Here is an 18,324-nt window from a genome sequence, read left to right on the forward strand (position 1 = left end):
GGAAGAGATGGTTATGATTTAACAAAAGAATTCTCTAAAATGTTCCCTGGTGCTAATACTGTTCTTAATAATATGAAAAGATTTTGCCAGGAAGAGGAATAAAACTGTCAATCAGATTAAAAAAAGAAAATAGACACATGATGTTTTTTTAGAGCACACAGGGGAAGAAATGACCTTCATGACGGTTTTGTAATTTAAAAAAAAATGCCTCATTCTCTGAAATTCCCCAACCAGGCAAAGTTATTATAAATGGTAGGTAGGGAAAGAGGAGTGTGGCAATAAAGGGGTTAATCTGCAGAGCACAGAGCCATCTGGCTGAGCTGGTTTGTTATAATCGAGCAGATTATGTTCACGGGACTCAGAGTTTAAGGCTCCTCTCCCATAGAGCAACTCTGCACAACCCAAGCAGACCAACTTTGGGACTTTGAATGAACATATTTACATCCACCTTTCTCTTCATGTCGACTTTTCTGGAAACATTCACACGGATGCCATGGTTACTCCTACCACGGTAAGGGAAATTTGACGTTTTCTAATAGGGTCCTAAGAGGGCGGGGAGGGGAGGGGGGGGAGAGGGGTCCTTTAAAGAAGTGTAATGAAGAGGAGAGGGGGGTATTGTAAACAGTAGATCTGTCCCAAATGCTGTTGCCTTTCCCATTGTGCCTCCTCCTTCCCCCACCCCTATTTGCCCTATAGCTTGCTTTAGTCCTGAGGTTCCTCTCCTCTTGCTCTGCATGCTGTTGTTCAGGTCCCTGGCAAGAAAACAGCAGAGGAGAAATATGAGGTGCTAAAGGAATCTGATTTAAGAGGCAAAAGCAAAGGAGTCTCTTGGTTTTATTTTAAGAGGGAAACCAGCAACTTCAGATATAACAAAAGGGGTTGCAAATCTTGAGCATGGATTGCAAGAACCAGCCTCAGCATAAGTAGCACGCTTGCCCTCAGGGAAAGTTAGACCCCATGACAAGCAAAGTCAAAATTCCCAATTTCTAGACCTTGCTTGTCTCAGGTAACTAAGTTCACTGGCGCTTTTGGGTTTTTTGTGTGCCAGACACTGGAAACCCTATTCATGACCTTTGAATCAATCCCCGTTCTCCTCAAACCCAAACACTAAATTCTCTGGGAGGAACGGGAGATCAAAGGATTGCCTGCACATCTGTGTCTAGGTGAAAAAGATACTTTGTGCTAGGATGGCAGGAAAACTATTCTTACACTGCAATTTCCAGCGTTTGGTAAGTGCCTTCTAGGAATGCAGCACACAACTAATCAACACAGACGCACATATAGAGAGCAAAATAGAAAGCTGTTTCTCATCTAAACAGCTGAAATGCAGCTTAAAGCGTCAGTTACTGGCGAGTCCTTATGGAGACACCAAACTGCTGTTAGCCAAGAGGGGAAAAAGTCCTTGAATGGTTTAGATAGTTTTCTGATCAGTTCTTAATCCTTCATTAAAATAAACGGGAAAGCTCTGTGTTGGTCCTATCTCTTGAACTATAAATATGCAGTATCCGGAGAGATGGATATTTTGGATTGAATAGGGCTGCTATGCGCACATTCTCTGGTTCCTATATTGCAAAACCAGTTATTTAGAGATGAGTGTGTGTGCGAGGGGGATTGCTTCCCCCCTCCCCCTTTTTAAATAGACAGAGATGTGTGCTATATGGTCCAGTCAATTGTTATGAGCTACAGTCTTTCAGAAAGCACTCTTTACTCTTAGACTCATGTGATTTGTTGCATGAGGAGTGCAAATGGTATGTAAAGTTTGCCTTTACATTGTCCCTTCAGGAAAATACCGAGAAAAGTAGGAGAGACATTCTCAAGCACAGAAATACCTGATCTGTGCAAGCCTGTAAGTGGAGGAGTGATGCAAGAAACACCTATAAATACGATGTAAGAAAAAGGAAAATCTAGTAATAAAAAAAAGAAAAACTTACTTTGTGGCAAGGCAGACAAAAGCAGTAGAGAATGGAAGAGAGTTCAGCATGGTTCCAGCTGCTTGTAGTAAAAAGGCTAGTCTTAGATACACGTGTCAGTACCAGGAGCTCTGTGTGTGAGCATGGTGGGGGGAAGAAAACTAGACATGATTGCAGGTGGTGGACCCAATATATGGGGAGAAAAGGGTGTACCAGCAGAGACAAGAGGGGAGTACTTTGTGTAGAAGCGTTTTATATACTGAGGTATGCAATACATGTAGGTTTAGGATTTTTTTTTTTTCCAGGGAAATAAGAATTGATGGTAAACAGAAAGATAGATATAAGGAGTTTGGAGGGAAAGTGTTATATAATGAAAATAACCTGCTATGTATTAAGTGTTGTGTATTGGGGTAATAAGGGCAGGTGAGCCATGCAAAGGTGGTCAGTTTAAAAGGGGAACCACTGCAGGTCAACTGGAAAAGGAGGATCTTTGTGGGTGGGAAAGGTTTAGGCTCTTAGAAGGGGAAGTAACACTTGAGAGGAATGGGAAAAAGTGCAGACTGGAGGCTGGGTGAGGATATGAAAGGGACATACAAGGATGCTAGAGTCTGCAAGGGATTTGTAGGGTATGGAGTGGGAATGGAGGGAGAAAGGTGAAAATGCAGGGCACAAAGGATGTTTGGAGGAGGAAGAAAGATATGAACTATTGTCTATTTGGAGAAAGGTATGGAAAATAATCAGCTACATGATGCTTGTGGGAGGTGTCTAAAGAAGACACCTTTGATTCTGTCAAGAAATAGATATGAGGATATATTTGCGAAGGTGTTACAGTATGAAAGAGAAAGCTTGCGTGGTGATGGAAATACATGTCAAGGAGAGGAATGCAGAGAAAGAAATAAGCTGGATGCAGACAGGGTGTGGTGATGGGAAAAGGGTATAGGGACCCATAAAGGTATGTGAGGGGGTAGTTGCTTAGAGAAATTTTAGAGAGGGTTGGAAGGCTGATGGAGTAGTGCTACAGACATGTGCTGCCTGGTTGCAAGGGAGAGACAGAACTGGGGAAAAAGCCATGTGAAGGTGCTTTGAGGAAATGCAAGATAATGGGAATGATGGGGGCAGGTTGAACTGTGCCAGAAATACAAAGACATGGCAGGTCTTGAGAAGCATGAGAATGCAGAAAAAAGGAATGTAGGAGACATGAGGGTGAGATTAAGAGCTGGGGTTTCTGTAAAGATGTCTGAGCAAAAGGTGGCTTAAAGGAGGCATAGGGAAAGAGAGCACAGAATGGGAGGAAAATTGGTTTTGTATTGCCTTGTAGGCAAACAGAGAAAGTGGTGCAAATGTGCAGGAGTGGCTTGGGCATCAGAAACAGAGGATGCCTCCTTACTGGGCAGTTGGGATAACACAGGGGAAGAATAGGCTGCATGTTACAGGGGAAGCAGTTGAGGAAAATAATGGAAAGTAGGGAATAATGGGGGGGAGGGGCTGGTGGGGAGGAGGAGGAAAACACTCAAATAAAAAAGACTGCTTTTCTGTTAAGAGACATGAATCAAATGTGTATATCTCTGTGGTAGGTACTGGCTAAGCGAAGAAGCAAGAGGGAATGGAACAAATGTGCTAGTGGAGAAATGACTAAAGATAAAAAGTGGTGGGAGGAGAAGGAACGGGAGGGATAGCTACCTGGAGAGCTGTATAAGCCACATGGCTGTACTAAGGTCAAAATTAAAGTGTGAAGTGTGTGGGGAGGTGAGTGGAGTTAGGCGCTGTAGGGCATGAAGTGGAAATGAATGGGAATGACAGTTCATGTTATGAGGGGTGAGATGTTTAGTGCAGGTTGACATGTGATGGTGTGTAAGCAAGTAAGGTACCTACCAGTTTATGCCTGGTTGTAAGGACTGCAGAAGGAAAGGTGAAAGGAGTGAAAAGTTGTGTCTGATAAGAGAGATTTGTGCACACAGCATCCTCAAAGTAAGTGAGGGAAGTAGAGGTAAATATGCAGACCTGGGTGTGGGGCCATGGAGAAAGAAAACAGCTTATGGGGGATGGAAGAGTGATGAGGAGTGGGAAAAAGTTTATGATAGCTTAAGCCATCTGTAGTTATCTGCCTCTCAGTTTAAAGGGAGGCTGTCAAAGTGTGCAAAGGGCCATTCCTGCATGCAGAGAGCAGAGAGCATGCATGAAAACATGCAGCATCAGAGCAGGTTGGGAGTTAAGTGCAAATGAAGAGCAAGTAGGAGGCACAGGTAAATGCATAGAGTCAGTGATGATAGGTGTACAGCTATATGAGATACTGGCTTTGTGTGAGGGTCAGGGACAGATGTGTTCAGTGAGTGTTGACCTTAAAAGACTGGCAGAGTTGTAGAGGGAGGCATGTGATGAGAACGACCCAGCTGGTCTGCATGAAGAAGCTGAAATCAGTGAGACCCATGTAAGAGCACTGGGTTGCTGTAAAGGACATATATCTGTGTGAAAGTTACAAACACACACCCAGGAAACTGAGTTGATGTGCAAGATGACTATCCGAGGCTCACTGGAGAATCACGTGTCCACCGTGTTTGTGGCACAACTCTCCATGTTGAAATAAGTTATGTAAGACACACAACAGAAGTGAGTTTCGCGAGTGCTAAGAAGCAATGTTTGCATTGAGAAGGAGGGTAGGGAAAGATGACTAACTGAGAAAATGGTTTGGTGCGTGGGTAGCAATAGGACCGAACGTGCACTAGTTGTGCTTGCTTTCTGCATAACATGCACAGCAGGCAGACTATCCTTTAGAGATTTTGCAGGCTTTCTCTAAAGAATTGGTGAATGATCCTGAGAAAATCCCAGGATGTCTAACTGAAATATTTATACCAGCTTCATTTGGAGAAACTTATTTTCATGCCTTAAAACTTCAGTATACATTTGCTGGCACAAAATGGTAGAGAGAATTCTCTAGAACCAGTTAACAGGGTTACTAGGTAGTTAACAGGTCTGTTGGATGAACAACCATTGGGTTGATGTACACATAGGGAGTACAGATGTTAGTCAAAGGAAACAAGAAAGTACTAGCTTTCTCCATGGCTTGAAGCAATACTGGAGTAATGTGCCCTGGTTGAAGCTTGAAAACATAGGATAGATCTTGGGTATCAGAGAAAAACACTAAGAACATCTTTCTCTTCAAAACAATCACATATATTGACCATACCTGCTCTTCAAATCTGTTCTACAAATATCTCAAGTTGTCCAGCTTGCCTAGGGCTTCGGTGTCTTCTTAAGAACTGTCCTACACTGGGTAGGAAAGTGCTCATTCCCATCCATAGCTGATCAGAAGATTGTCAGTAATCCTGTGAAACTTGCACTGGGAGAAGACAGTTTGATCACACCAAACTGCTAGGCTTGAAGGCTGAAAGCTCTGAGCCCAGAACTTACAAAGCATCAGTCATATGAAAGTTCATGGACGCCTTTCTGGTTTATTCCAGGGATCAGCTCCTGCCAAAAAAATAGGTAGCCTGTAAAATACTTAGCTAATAGGCAGTTGGTGCTTGCATAGCCATTCACTGTGTTGGAAAATAATTGTCCTACTTTATGCTCTGGTTTCCAACTGCAATGTCCAGTTCAAGCTCTCTAGCTGGATAATTTTTCCTGGTGGTTCCTGGAGCCAGTTGTAGTCAGCAGAAGGCCCCTTTGGCAGCAGTGAGCTTCCCACCACAGCAGACTGTGGGCTGTGGGGACAGTGAAGCGGTTGTCCATGAGGGGGAGACGCATGACCACAGCCAGCAGTCCCAGCCACTGGGATTCAGCTGGGCTGAAACCACAGACTGCAGCCTACCCAGCCCACTGTCACCAGTGTGGCCCAGGGTAAAACTCTGGCCTCTGACCACTGCGCTTCCCTCCCTGCCTAATCACTGAGAAAATAAAATGCAAATGGTGGCATCAACCTGCTGGCTGGTCAGGAAAAGAGACAGGGATCAATGGGTACAGTTAGAGCTGCACTATTGCAGGAAGGGGTTCAAAGCACTGTGACTGAGTTGTGTTTGAATTCAAAGAACATGGGGTATCTGTGCCTGCCTGGACTCCTTTGTAGCCCGGACACAGCCAGAGAAATGTGTTTGTAAGGGCTGGAACATCTGGGTGTCCCTGCATATGTTCGCCTGTATGGGGCCATGTGTGCGTCTCCTCATGGTGACTAGGAGCGGACAGTGGAAAGAAGCAGCTTGTGGGTAGGGATGACAGAGGTGGATGGCAGCTGTTTCTGTGTGGGAGACAGACATCCCTGTTCGTACATCTGTTGGTGGGGGATGTGGGCATAAGTTGCTTTCTGAGGGGACAGATGGGATGTGCGTGTGAAGAGACAAGTGGTAAGGGTGGATATGGAGTAGTTTCAAGGTTGTGAAATGAGTACCAGAGGCAATATACAGCTATGTTCCTGATTGTATCTTGAACCGTAACTCCAAAGGGGACTGCTCCACAGAAAGCATCAAGGAAGATTACACTTCCCGAGGAATTAAAAGAAAGACACACCAAGCATACAGCTCAGTTAAGACTCTCCTTCTCTCCTTCACAGGATAAAAGCGTCTTGCTTTGTGAGTAAGCTAAGCAAGGTGGCCCTTTCCTTCAGGGCAGCATGCATTTGGAAAGATCAGAACAAGACCATAGACCCATCCCTCTCTTATCTTTCTCTACCTCTCTCTCCTCTCCACCTTTTCACACACATGCAAAAGGGTCTTCCCCAATTCTGATTCTGTTTCTAAGGATGTGTTTGAAATTTACCTCTGGGGAAATGTGCAATGAAGATATGTGTGAATGAGGACTTTGGTGTATTGGGGAAGGCTGTGTTTCTGTACATGTTGAAACAAAGTTCATTAGTAGTCACCTGGCGCTCAGAGAAGTAACCTGTTGGTAAAATTTCAATGAACAGGGAAAGGATAGCAGGTAATTCGATGCTTCCATCAGGCAGTGCTGGGAAACCAGCGTGCGTGACTCATTGGCACTCTGCCTATACTTTAGAGGGAGTCACCACCCAGCTAGCCATGTAAATATACAGATTCCATAGAACAAGCTCCATTTGTGTTATCTATTACAAACCTGTACCACAGGTGATGAAAACATTCTTGGAGGATTGCATCCTACACGGTAAGACTTGCAGCACTCCTCCAACATTTTCTGGGCTTCAGCTGCTCATGATGCCCATAATGGGACCACTGCAATAAATGTGTTTCCTCTTAGTTACTCTTTCACACCTTCCAGCAATAAATTCCTTTATTTTGGGTTTGTCCCTGCTATAGATTTTACATGTCTTATCTTACATTACCTGAGTTAGCATGTAAGAAAGTGTTAATCTAGTTAAACTCAGAAATATATATTTCTAGGCTATGCCCTACAAAAATCCACCTGCATTTGCTGGAAGTCTAAATCAATATCGTTGTTCTGTAACTGGGGAGTCACAGAACGACGAAGTACATTGTACTCTACGTGAACGTTTAAAGGCTCATCTACACCCAGAAGTGATTTCAGGTTGTGAGTGTGAAATTTAAGCTCAACAGCTGCTTCTGAATAACTCCATGGTTAGACAAGTTCTAAGATAGCATCCTTTCCTGTGGCTTCTACCTCAGCCAGGAGGTGAACAAGTACACTCGCAAGAAGAGAGCAGCTTTTGCCCTCTTGAGAGATGGGATTTGGATAGTATTTGGTTTCTGCTTCAAACAAAGGTCAGATGTTATGGCTTTTAGCTATCAAATACAGACCTCATAAATCCAATGGAGACATTTAACCAGTTTTCCCAGTATGCTGTATTTGAGGTAAACCTGTAGTACCACTAGATGCTGAGATTTGTGATGAGCTGTCTTTCAGAATCAATAATGATAATGATAAACTGATGTCTTAGGGGAATAAAATAGATAGTGTGTAGTCAGCTGAGTCAAAAAAAAAATGCTCCTTAGGTGAAAAGGCTGCAGCAGAAATACCTAAGAAATGCTTTGGAAGAATGTTGAAACATATCTCTGTGTGTCCTCTCTTTACCGTTCCCAACACTTTCCCACATGGTCCTAGCACATAAGTGGTATGCACAAAATTAAACTGCAAGATAGAAGCAAAAAAAAGTCCAGTGACACCATCTTGGCAAAAAATAAACTTTATCTTTTATTAGGTAAGAAAAACATGGTGGTCATGAAGACGGACATAGTGGGGGTCTTTCCTGGATTTGTACATTAAAAGTTAGAAAATATTTATGCAGTTCATCATTTGCAGTTCCTGTGAGAAGTACAAAACTCTTTCTTCCAATCATTTCTCAAATAATTTGCTGTCTTATTTTACATGACTGAATTGCTAAATGGATGATGCAGATAACTCTGTAGAATAGGTTTTCTTTTCTGTCTGTTGATATTTCCATGTTCTCTCACTCAGATCCCCCAACCTCTTGAGTAACCTTCCTTCCTTTTTGCTGTTTACTAAATATACTCCGCAAATATTTGACACAAGCTGTTCTTCTTTGTTTAATCCCGTTCTTTGTCTTACGAAGTGCATATGATTTTTTTCTTTGATCTTTTTATTTTCTTTTATATTCTTTTTTTAATCATTCTTTTTTTAGTTTTCTGACTTCCCTCAATTTCATCCACATCTTTGTAGCACTAGAAATCCCAGGAGTAAAGGTGACATTCCAAAAACAGGGTGACATCTTTCATCTCTTTGTCTGATACCACCTTGCATTTGTATGTGCTTTCTGTAATTATATTGATTTCTTGCACTCTCTAGTTCTCTCTTCTCTTTCTCTCTTCTGCTGTAAAAGAACCTCTGTGTAATTAAACTAGGACTAATTTATTGTTTAAATTGTGGATAGCTAATTCTCAGTATTATGCCTGACCAACTTCCTCCCTGATATTTAACATAGGTGCTTTGAATTGATTTTCCCTAGACCTTTTATCTTGGGCTTTTCCACTCTGAGTCTCTTCTGCCCATTTTCTAACCACTCTTTGTCCTTCTGTATAAAATTTGTTTTCTATCCTTTCTATCCATTTGCAGCCCATTCCTTCTCTACCACTTTTTCTTTTTTTTTCCACAGCTGTACCCCTTAATGTTCTCAGACTACTCAATGACACAACTGAAGAGTGGTAGGTTACCAGACACTAATCCAGCCTTCACAGTCGTAATTTACCAGGTTCCTGTTTTATGGCTTATCTCCAGTTTTCAGGCCAGGTTTGTTTTGCAGAGAAGATGGGGGACATGTGTAAGCTGAATCTACATATGTGTGGGAATAATGCATGCGTGTGTGTGTGTGTGTGTGTGTGTGTGAATGGAAGAGAAGGGGTCAATATGTGACTGCAGTGTGAGAACACTGCATCTTATTTCTTTGTCCTCCTCTTTCTGGCCTTCCTAGCACTGTCCTTGCCCTCCCTTTAGGCCATGTAAGACTGCCTTATAATAGCTCTTTGTTGCACTGACCAACTCATTGCCCCTCTTGGAATTTTTCTACAAACTTCTGCATGCTTTCCTGTCAGGGAGTCAGGAATCTTGTCATCACATCAGTGTGCTGAGTAATTCCTTCTCCAGCTCAGTTGTGCCACTCACACAAGCAGCATCTGTTCATGGGCCGGGCTCCCTCATGGTGCTCCAACCTTGTCCTTCCTGACCACCACGGACCCCACCAACTTGCCCTCTACTTTCAGTTTGCTCTTAAGTACCAATTTCTTTTGTAACATGGGGAAATAAGCTCACTTATACTGGAAGAAGTGGGATCCCTCAAGGCGTTGGACAAAATATAATATTTTTTTTTTTCCAAAAAAAAAAAAAGGAAAATAAATTTTCTTATGATGAGGAATGCATGTTATCAAAACATCTCCTGTTCACAGTGACTACCTAGCAGCTTCTTCAGACTTATAGAAAGCTGAAAGCAGCTGTAGTCAAAAAGTCCTTGGCATTAGTACCAGTGAGGGCTATCAAGTTTTTGAACCTGATGGCCCTAAGGCCCAGAAAGCAGAATTTTCAAAACAGAGTTGACATTTCTTCTCAGAAGTGAATGGAAGTTTTAGCATCGACAGTAATAGATGTGTAATTAATCTGGTGCTGTGAGGATCTGAAAGTCCTACAAAACTAGAAGTCTTTTAAATATTCTCAATCTTGTAAATAAGAATATGAATAGTGATACTTTACAAGTCTGTGTGTTAAAAAAGAGTAACCCTTTCTACTTGGGCATGTATGGTGACTACCACCATCTGCCAAACACATCCTTCAGTTCTTCTGTGTAGCACCTGCACATAAAGCAGCCTGCATGAAGCAGGCTTTGCATGCCAGTGCTTGATGACATACCCTGGCCCTACTTTATTTATTACTATAGGTGCCACGTGAAAGCCCTGGACAGACTGTGTACTGATGATATAGAGCGGCTGGTATAGTCTGGTTGCTTCTGTTAGCAGGCATGATTTGCAACAGATAATTTTATGTAGCTAGACTCTTTCTGAGAGATGACAAATATCTCACCATATCGGAACACCTTTAGGAAGTATTGCCTTAGTACGTCTTTCCTCCTGGATGTACTTAGGAAAAATGTCAAATCAATTTTATAATACAAAAGCTAGTCGTGAGGCAGTTTGGGCAGAGACTTTATTTTTCTGCTGAGAGATTGCATTTTCTGTATACAAACCACCTTTAAAAAGTTGAAACACTCAAGAACATTGTTTAGCTTTTGTGTTGAAAGAGTAACAATTACAGGCTCTGAGAAAAGCAGAACAATCTAAATACTACTACAAGATAAGTTGGTTTCATTGTTGTTTTTTTTTTTAACAAAGTAAAAGCAAATGAAACCTTCATAGAGTTAAATCTTGCCCTGGGAAACTAAAACTTCTTTTCACATCTGCTAGGATAGGGAGTGGTCTCCCTTGGAGGAGTTTGCTTTTTGGGAAAATAGATATGTTTTCAAAGTCTAGTAAAATATTCTGATTTTTCTGATTTTTTCTGTCTTCCTTCTACTAGGAAACCTTCTTGTTCATTTTAGTTTTTTACTCATAGTTTGTCTTCATTTACCTCATTCCTCTGACATAAAAGCTGGTGACTTTTCAGTTTTTGCTGTCCTTTGAACCACCATTAAGCAAATCTGATTGGCAAAGTTATTCCTTGGTGAGTTAATTTGTTTACCTTAATCTTTGCCTGTCTCTGGTCAGATTGTGCTTTTACTGTTTCAGCCTCTGATGACAGGTTTGACACCAGCACCTCCACTGAACTCAATGTGGTTGCAGACCAAATTCTGACCTTAGCTGCACCCAGGCAATCCTACTAAAATTAGTGAGACAGTAACCAAACCTTAAATTTGTGTGTTGGTGTTTGTTTTTTTTAAAGCTATGGATGCACATCCAAAGCATTTTAGTATGTTGAATCACAGAAAGCAGAGAGGGGAAGAGAATATGCCTATATTAGTTGCCTGGTATACTTGATTGGAAAAATTGTAGCAAATCCATTCCTTTGCTGGAATTTGCCAGTTCCTCAGCAACAAACCATTCCCCTGTTTGTTCTACTAAATTTCAGCTAAGTTCCCATGGACACCGAAGTTTAAAAACCTGTCAGGCTTCTCCCTTGCTCAAAACCCTGTCTCCTTTTTGACCCATCTGTTGACAGCTACAGGCACCGTCCATCCACAGACCAGGAAACTGGTACTTGCAGCTACTACAGTGAAGCCAGCGAAGCCTGTTGACCGGAAGCAACCCAGGGCATGATACTGTCCCCTCACAGAGGACTCTGAAAGCTGTTGGTCTTAGGAGGTTGAGTGGAATTCCTCAGAGCAGGAGAATTAAAACCAACAAAATCCATCTTCTAGTTCAGTCTAATATCTCCTAATATGGTCTGTGGTCCTAAGATCCCAGCCAGCCAGATAGCATATTCTTCAAAGCTCTGTCATGTCTAATTTTAGATTCATCAAGTGACTGGGCTTCCATCACTCCACTTAAAATCTTCATACCATCCCCCATCTAACTTGAGTGCCACTCGTTACTACAGTATTGAGTGCTTTTCCATGTAAAAGTTGTTAGCAACAACACAGTCCTTGGTGGCAGTAGGACGGCTGGCAAGAGATGTTTTTAGAATAGAGGTTTGGTTTCAATTTTATTTTTTTATTAGTTAACTCTAGTGGTCATTTTTAATGATGGTATTCTTTGAGGAATAAGTGAAAATAAAGGGTATTGTTGCTGAAAATAATGGAGATATTTTAATAAGCTGTTCTTGGAGAATAGCTCTTTTTCAAGAGAAAGGTTTAGCAGCATCTCCCAAAGATAACTGAGGTATGTTTATAGCCTGGCATCAACTTGGACAGAGAACCAGAAAATAACTTTACACAAATTGGCATGCCTATACACTACAACACCATGCTTAAGGAGAGTCTCTTGATCCTCCAATCAGTTAGCAAAACTGCTCCAGATTAACTGGCTTTATTCCTGTTTGGATGGCATTGCAAAGCTCTACAGAAGCAAATTGCCCAAAGACACTGTAGATTGGTGTTAAGACATTCCCATATGTAAAGAGGTTCAGGTGGAGTGAGCCAGCACCCTGCAGTGCCTGCAGTGCCTGCAGCGTGAGCACAGGCTGTGCCATGCAGAAGAGAACCACCTGCTCTGCCATGTCCCTGCAATCACACTGAGGGTCCTCTCAGGTATTCAGATTGTTTGGTGGGACACATGAATTACATTACAGCCTTTTTCCAGTTCCCTCAGGACAACATGCTTTTTTAGAATTACCAGAGTCAGAAATCTCCTTGGCCCTGTAAGGGAACTGGTCCAAATCATTGACAAGAGAAACATACAGACAACTTACTCTTTAAGATATTCAAATATGTGCACACACGGGTACCTTGTGTACATAAAGCCCTCCTTCAGCCAGGTCCATAAATTTCATTATTTTAATTTTTATTCATAAATATCCCATGAGACTTGTTTACTCTAATTGCTTTATGAATTTTCTCCAGATTAACTGATGTTTTTTAGTAACACATGGAAACTTATAGACTACAAAGTAGCATCCAAAATGACTTCCTGGTTACCTGGCAGGTTTCCATTGTTGGATTTCACTTTGGTTTTTTCTGTCTTTTCCCATCCATCAGCTTCTATCATCCTCCTGCTGAATTTTCTTGAATAGTCGGTTGCTAGCTCTGGAGATAACTAGCTTAACAGAGGCCTAATTCTGACCCCGCTTACATGGAAGAAATCTAATGAACCCCCAGGGAATAAGTTCATCTTGAGCAGTGAAAATTTAGAGCAGAGTCAAGACAGGAAAACTCAACAGAGAAACTGTTGCAAACAACCAGGGAAATGAGAGTGGTTGTTTCAGCACAAAAATTTTCATAACGTAGAAACAGTTTTCCAAACCTGAACTAGCAAAATTCTGCTCTGACCTCTCTACTTCTAGATGGTTTCAAATGTTATCTAACCACGTCTTATACCACTTTTGTTTGCTTGTTGCTTGCTTGTTTTGTTTGCTTTTTTTGCAACTATGTGCTGATGTGATGACTCTGACTTTTTCAATTTTTCCATCTGTGAATTTCATCCAGATGAATTCTCTTAGGTAAAACCTGAAAAATTAAACCCAGCATTTTATCTCTGATCTGAGGCAAATAGTCATAGGTGCCATCACCAGCCTTCACAGGATTGTGGTCCAGAATAAAGGACTTGAAAATAATCTCAAAGATCCTTCAAAAAGCCATGAAATGTTTTAGCAATTTCATTTTTTCCTTCCTTTTTCTTACTGAAAAGGAACAGATGGGAACAGAAGTAAACTCTGCCATCTGGAAAGACTGCAAGATTAGCATGAAAAGGGCCAGGTGTCAAGTTTGTTCAGCACCAGCCTATCTTTGAGAAGTATCAACATCAAAACCTACTCTCAACAAAGGATAAATTATGCTAAAGAAAAATTATTTTGGAAAGTCATTTTTTCAGTGTCTTTTTTCATCGAATTGTTCAACTATCTTGAAAACTACAGAGTTATGCACAGAAACACAAAAGAAATTAGTCTGAAGTTTTATCTCTTATAGCACAGGAAATTCTGTGCCTTGGTCTTTCCTACACTATATTTAAGACTGCAGTCTGGATTCCAGTTAAAGTTCATTCACTGTGTCATAATCTTTTAATATTATGCTAATTAGATTTTATTTATGGGTAATTTGGACCACCTTCTTATAACAATTTGACATGGCAATATAGCACCTGTAAATCATCTTCAAGTGGGAAATCAGAAGTTTAAAATCCATCATAGCTCTCTTCAGTCTCTCAGTGGTGTCTGACCCACTGACTTTTCTGCTTTAGATATTGGAAATTATGTGTATATTCTATATACATCTACACGTATATATGTGCACTGACTGTACATAGAACAAGACTGGAGATGTCCTGTTCCTTATCTGAGTGGATTTTCTATTTGGTTTTTTACATTACAATTAAAAGAATTCACAATGCCTTTGGTCTTAATCTTATGATTACATAAGCAGGTATTCTTGCTTTAAATTTTCCACTGAAGGACATTTGAGCAAATAATATACCTTCTCTGTACTAATGAAGCTGGTAATACAGACCCCCATATATAGTCTCCCCAGAATAATAAATATTAATAATTATTATAAATAAATAATAATTAAAAAACAAAACCCTGTGTCAGTCTTGGACCTTTGATTTAAGTTCTAGGAAATCACCATCATTGGTGGTGTGAGTTCAATTTTTTAAAGCTTTTTTTGTGTTTCGATCTTCCTACACTCCTTTGACATAAACATATTGCACCTCTGTCTCAGATCTTCCACTTGTGTGTACAGTATCTCTTAACTTAAAATTAGGTACAACCTTGGAATAAAACACTGTCACATAACACCATAACACTCCTTGATGCTTTCCCATCATTTCAAGTTTCACTTAAACTTGGGCACAAAAGGAAAACGTGTAAGTCAGAAAGCTTTAATTTGGATTTAAGGTAATGTTCCAGCTCATATATTAAAAAAGCTGCTCAACAGTTCCAATCAATACTTCTTTTCTTCAACCATGAAGAATGCATACACACTGAGTTTCTTGGAAAATATCCTCAGCCCTGTTTTGTCATCTTCTGCAGAACGTTTTGCTTCTTAGTTGAAAAACAATTCTTTCCAAAAGCTGGAGCTATGTAAGCCAGTACTTTTTTTTCCCATGCATAATGCAATCCTTTATGCTTCTTTTACAAGTCAGCTCTGATTACCTTTTGTCAATTTTTGCTTGTAGTCCTCAATTTTCTCCTGTGTCTGCATGTTCCTACGGGTTTGTAGTTTGGTAACCCAGTCAGCTACAGCCTTCCTTTGCTTTCCCTCAAAAACATGCAATTTGTTTTGTTTCTGCTGTGCAGCCTAGCAATTTTTCATAGCTTTTTTTTTTTCTTCCCCTAAATATACATCAGGAGTTTGTAATATTTTTTTTCTCAGTTTGACACCTTTGTGCCCCATCACCATCTGAGCAGATAGGGTCCACAAGCTCCCCTGAAATTGCTTGTTTTATTGAAAAATTCTCAAATATGTTGTGTAAAGTTTTGTCCCCATTTATTTTTCCTTTATGTGATACTGATACCTTTCAAAATTTCTTTACCACAGTCTGGTAACTTCCTTCTTCTTCATCTCTTAATGCCATGGTATGAAGTAAATCCAGGACCTCTGACCAATCCCCCAAGACATAAAAGATATAATTATTGTTGCTCATGCTATTTTCCAGTAGCATTACTTATCTATGTGAGAAGACAAATTCTTATTTGATTCTCTTCTGCTTGACTTCAGGTCAGGTTAGTCTCTCTGAGGACCTTTGGCATCTCTATTTTCTTACTCATCATCTTCTTTCTTCTCTTGATACCCTACATATACTCTTCTTTTTCTCATTTTTCTCCTGCTACAAAGCACTTGATGATGGTTAGACAGAACTCAGAAAGAAAAAAGAATTAAGGAAAAAGGCATCTCCTCATCCCTCTCTCCAAAAGACAGAAATTGAAACTAGATTTTAATGGTAAAAACCAGTATTTTCGGAAGTGTTTAGAGGCACAGAAGAAGAATGGCTGCATCAAACTTCCAAACTACATCTCCATTAGCGCACCATATAAGCCTACAGTCATGATTCACCATAACAGTTTGATCTGAGGGATTTTAATAAACCAGCTGTTGAAGATGTTATCCTTCAGGGGGCTCAGCACAGAAGGAAAAGCCATGTCTGTGAATAAAATTGCTATAATATAATGTTGTACAAAGAGAATTGCTATGTAATTCGCTGTTGAGTTTGTTAAGAAAATATAAAGGAAATATCTCACTTGATGCAAATCACATGGAATAAAATGGAAATGTTTACTGTTAGCAATTAAGGTTTTAATGGTGAAAATGAGAAAAATATTGCCAAATCATAAATATCCAACGGAGAACATAAATTGTACAGAATATTTTGCATGACCACAATGAGAAATTTTCAGCCAGTTCTATTTCTAGTATTGCTGACTGCACCTGGCTACCACACCTTAACACTTAGTGCATAGTTTTCAGTCTGTATTAATCCACAATTTGATTTGAGAGAAATAGGCAAAACCACACCACATCATTGCTGTGCAGCGTGGTTGTATCACTGCAAATAAATTCCCTGCTGTGTCTGGTTCTAGTTGTGAAGGAAAGTGAAAGAGCTTCTCAACATCAGAACCATAAACTTATCTCCTATGACTGTCACCTGTGCTATTTTCTTTGGTGATGGGGACAGAAAACAGAGGGCATGGAAAATTCCCCCCTCTTGTTGCTCTTGCATTGAAGAGTGCTGTAGATGATACTGGCATCAGCCATATCACCAGTGTGTTGTCTCACCATATTCAGAACACCTGGAGACAATCTGGTAGTGAAAATAGCAATGACTGTTGGCACTGCTAGAATCGCTTCCCTTCTCCCCTGTATTAGGGCTTTTCTGTGCTTTTCAAGAAAATAGGCTTCTTTCTGAGAGATTTAACTGTCTTTGGAATCACTGATACCATTTCAGTAAAAAGTGAAAGAACAGATTAACGGTTCATATCAACAGCACATTGGTGCAACATCACAATTTGTATCACAAATCCTAAACGTAGAGTTCTAAAGAATTAATATAAAAAATGCCTCTTTCACAATTCCTCTCCAACTGAATGGGTGTTCTCACGATTCTTTCTTTAACTCATTTATGACTTCCTTTATTTCTTGGCAGAGCCGAATTTTAAAGACATTACCTCCTTCTTTTATAAGGGTGATTGCAGTAATGGTTTTATAGCAGATACAGTTCCTACTGGTACTCCCATCTTGGTTTGCTTTTCAGCCATTTCCACATTTCATTTATGTCCCTAATTTCATATTTCACCTAAGAACGCAAGCAGGTGAAAGATTTTATGCATGCAGACACTGCCTCATCTAGAAGGGAAAGGCTTGCTAGGTTTCAAACTCAGTGTCCACTATAATATACATTAGAGAAGTGGAATTTGCAATTAAGAAAGGAAGCTGAAAAGTTTAGACTATGTCTCACTGACAAAAACAAAGAAACAACCTTTTCAAAATTATTCTAACCAATTAAGGGAAAGACATCTCTCAGAAGCACAGGCTTGATACGTCCAGCTGTCCTGAATTAAATGATATTTAAATCTGTATTCTGAATACATGACCTTGATGTTATTCAACAGCTTTCAAAACAGAAGACACGTAGAACTTCATCAGATGATGATTTAACTGTTTTGTTTACTTGCCTTCTTGTTTCATGAAAGGCTTTAAGTAATTCTGACCCTTGCTATGTGCCCTCCTAAATGTCATCGTTCATACAAATTTAGTATAATGGTTATGTCTTCACTACATAATTAGAGTAATTTATCCATAATTAAAATCATGTCAACTTTTCTTCAAACTTGTTCTTGGCAATATCTAATTCCCATAGGGTCAAAGTCCTTGTTCATGGAAAAAAAAAAATTAAAATGTTTTATTGTAAAGCCTAAAGTGTAAATTTAAAGTAAGCTTTGAATTTGCCAGCATGTCCATTTGTGCATAATCTGCTTCTGGTATATGAGTGTCCGGTTTTGAGTTTAAGATAAGCTATTTTCCAAGTAACAAAGACTAAACCAAAACAAGTTGTTTGTTGGCAGTTACATGAATGAAGTCTGGTTTCTTGTCCTGTGCCTGTACTCCTTCCTTGAGCTTCACTCCCTTTCATTCTGCAATACCTCAGCTTCCTCCTACTCTCCTGCTATCACTTCCCTGTCCTGTAAGCACCTACACTGTGTTTTATCTCTTTTCAATGTTCTTTGACTACTAGCTTGGCAGAGTCAGCATGTGCTTTAGCTACTTGAGAGCACTGCCTATGCTAATGCACAGCCTAAAAGCTCCTGAGCTTGCAACACTTCGCTCTTTATGAATGAGACATTCACTAACCTGAGTGTCTTCTTCTGCCAACTAGCATGAAACTTGAGGGAACTTAATATTTTT

General features: G+C 40.3%; 1 protein-coding gene across 2 annotated transcripts in view; it reads left to right on the forward strand.

Moving 5' to 3' along the window:
* The first annotated feature begins 275 nt into the window (after positions 1 to 275).
* Positions 276 to 18,324, forward strand: part of NTF3 (neurotrophin 3) — a 51,680-nt gene continuing 33,631 nt past the window's right edge. Inside the window, exons 1-2 of one of the 2 annotated variants that reach the window (XM_075111523.1) lie at positions 276 to 511; positions 8,947 to 9,080. In XM_075111523.1, the coding sequence (XP_074967624.1) occupies positions 9,054 to 9,080 (27 nt within the window). In that variant the 5' untranslated portion in view covers positions 276 to 511; positions 8,947 to 9,053. The remainder of the gene's footprint in view (positions 512 to 8,946; positions 9,081 to 18,324) is intronic. The other variant, XM_075111533.1, reaches the window with a different exon arrangement.

This window comes from Phalacrocorax aristotelis, chromosome 1, assembly GCF_949628215.1.
Source record: "Phalacrocorax aristotelis chromosome 1, bGulAri2.1, whole genome shotgun sequence".
Lineage (NCBI taxonomy): Eukaryota > Metazoa > Chordata > Aves > Suliformes > Phalacrocoracidae > Phalacrocorax > Phalacrocorax aristotelis.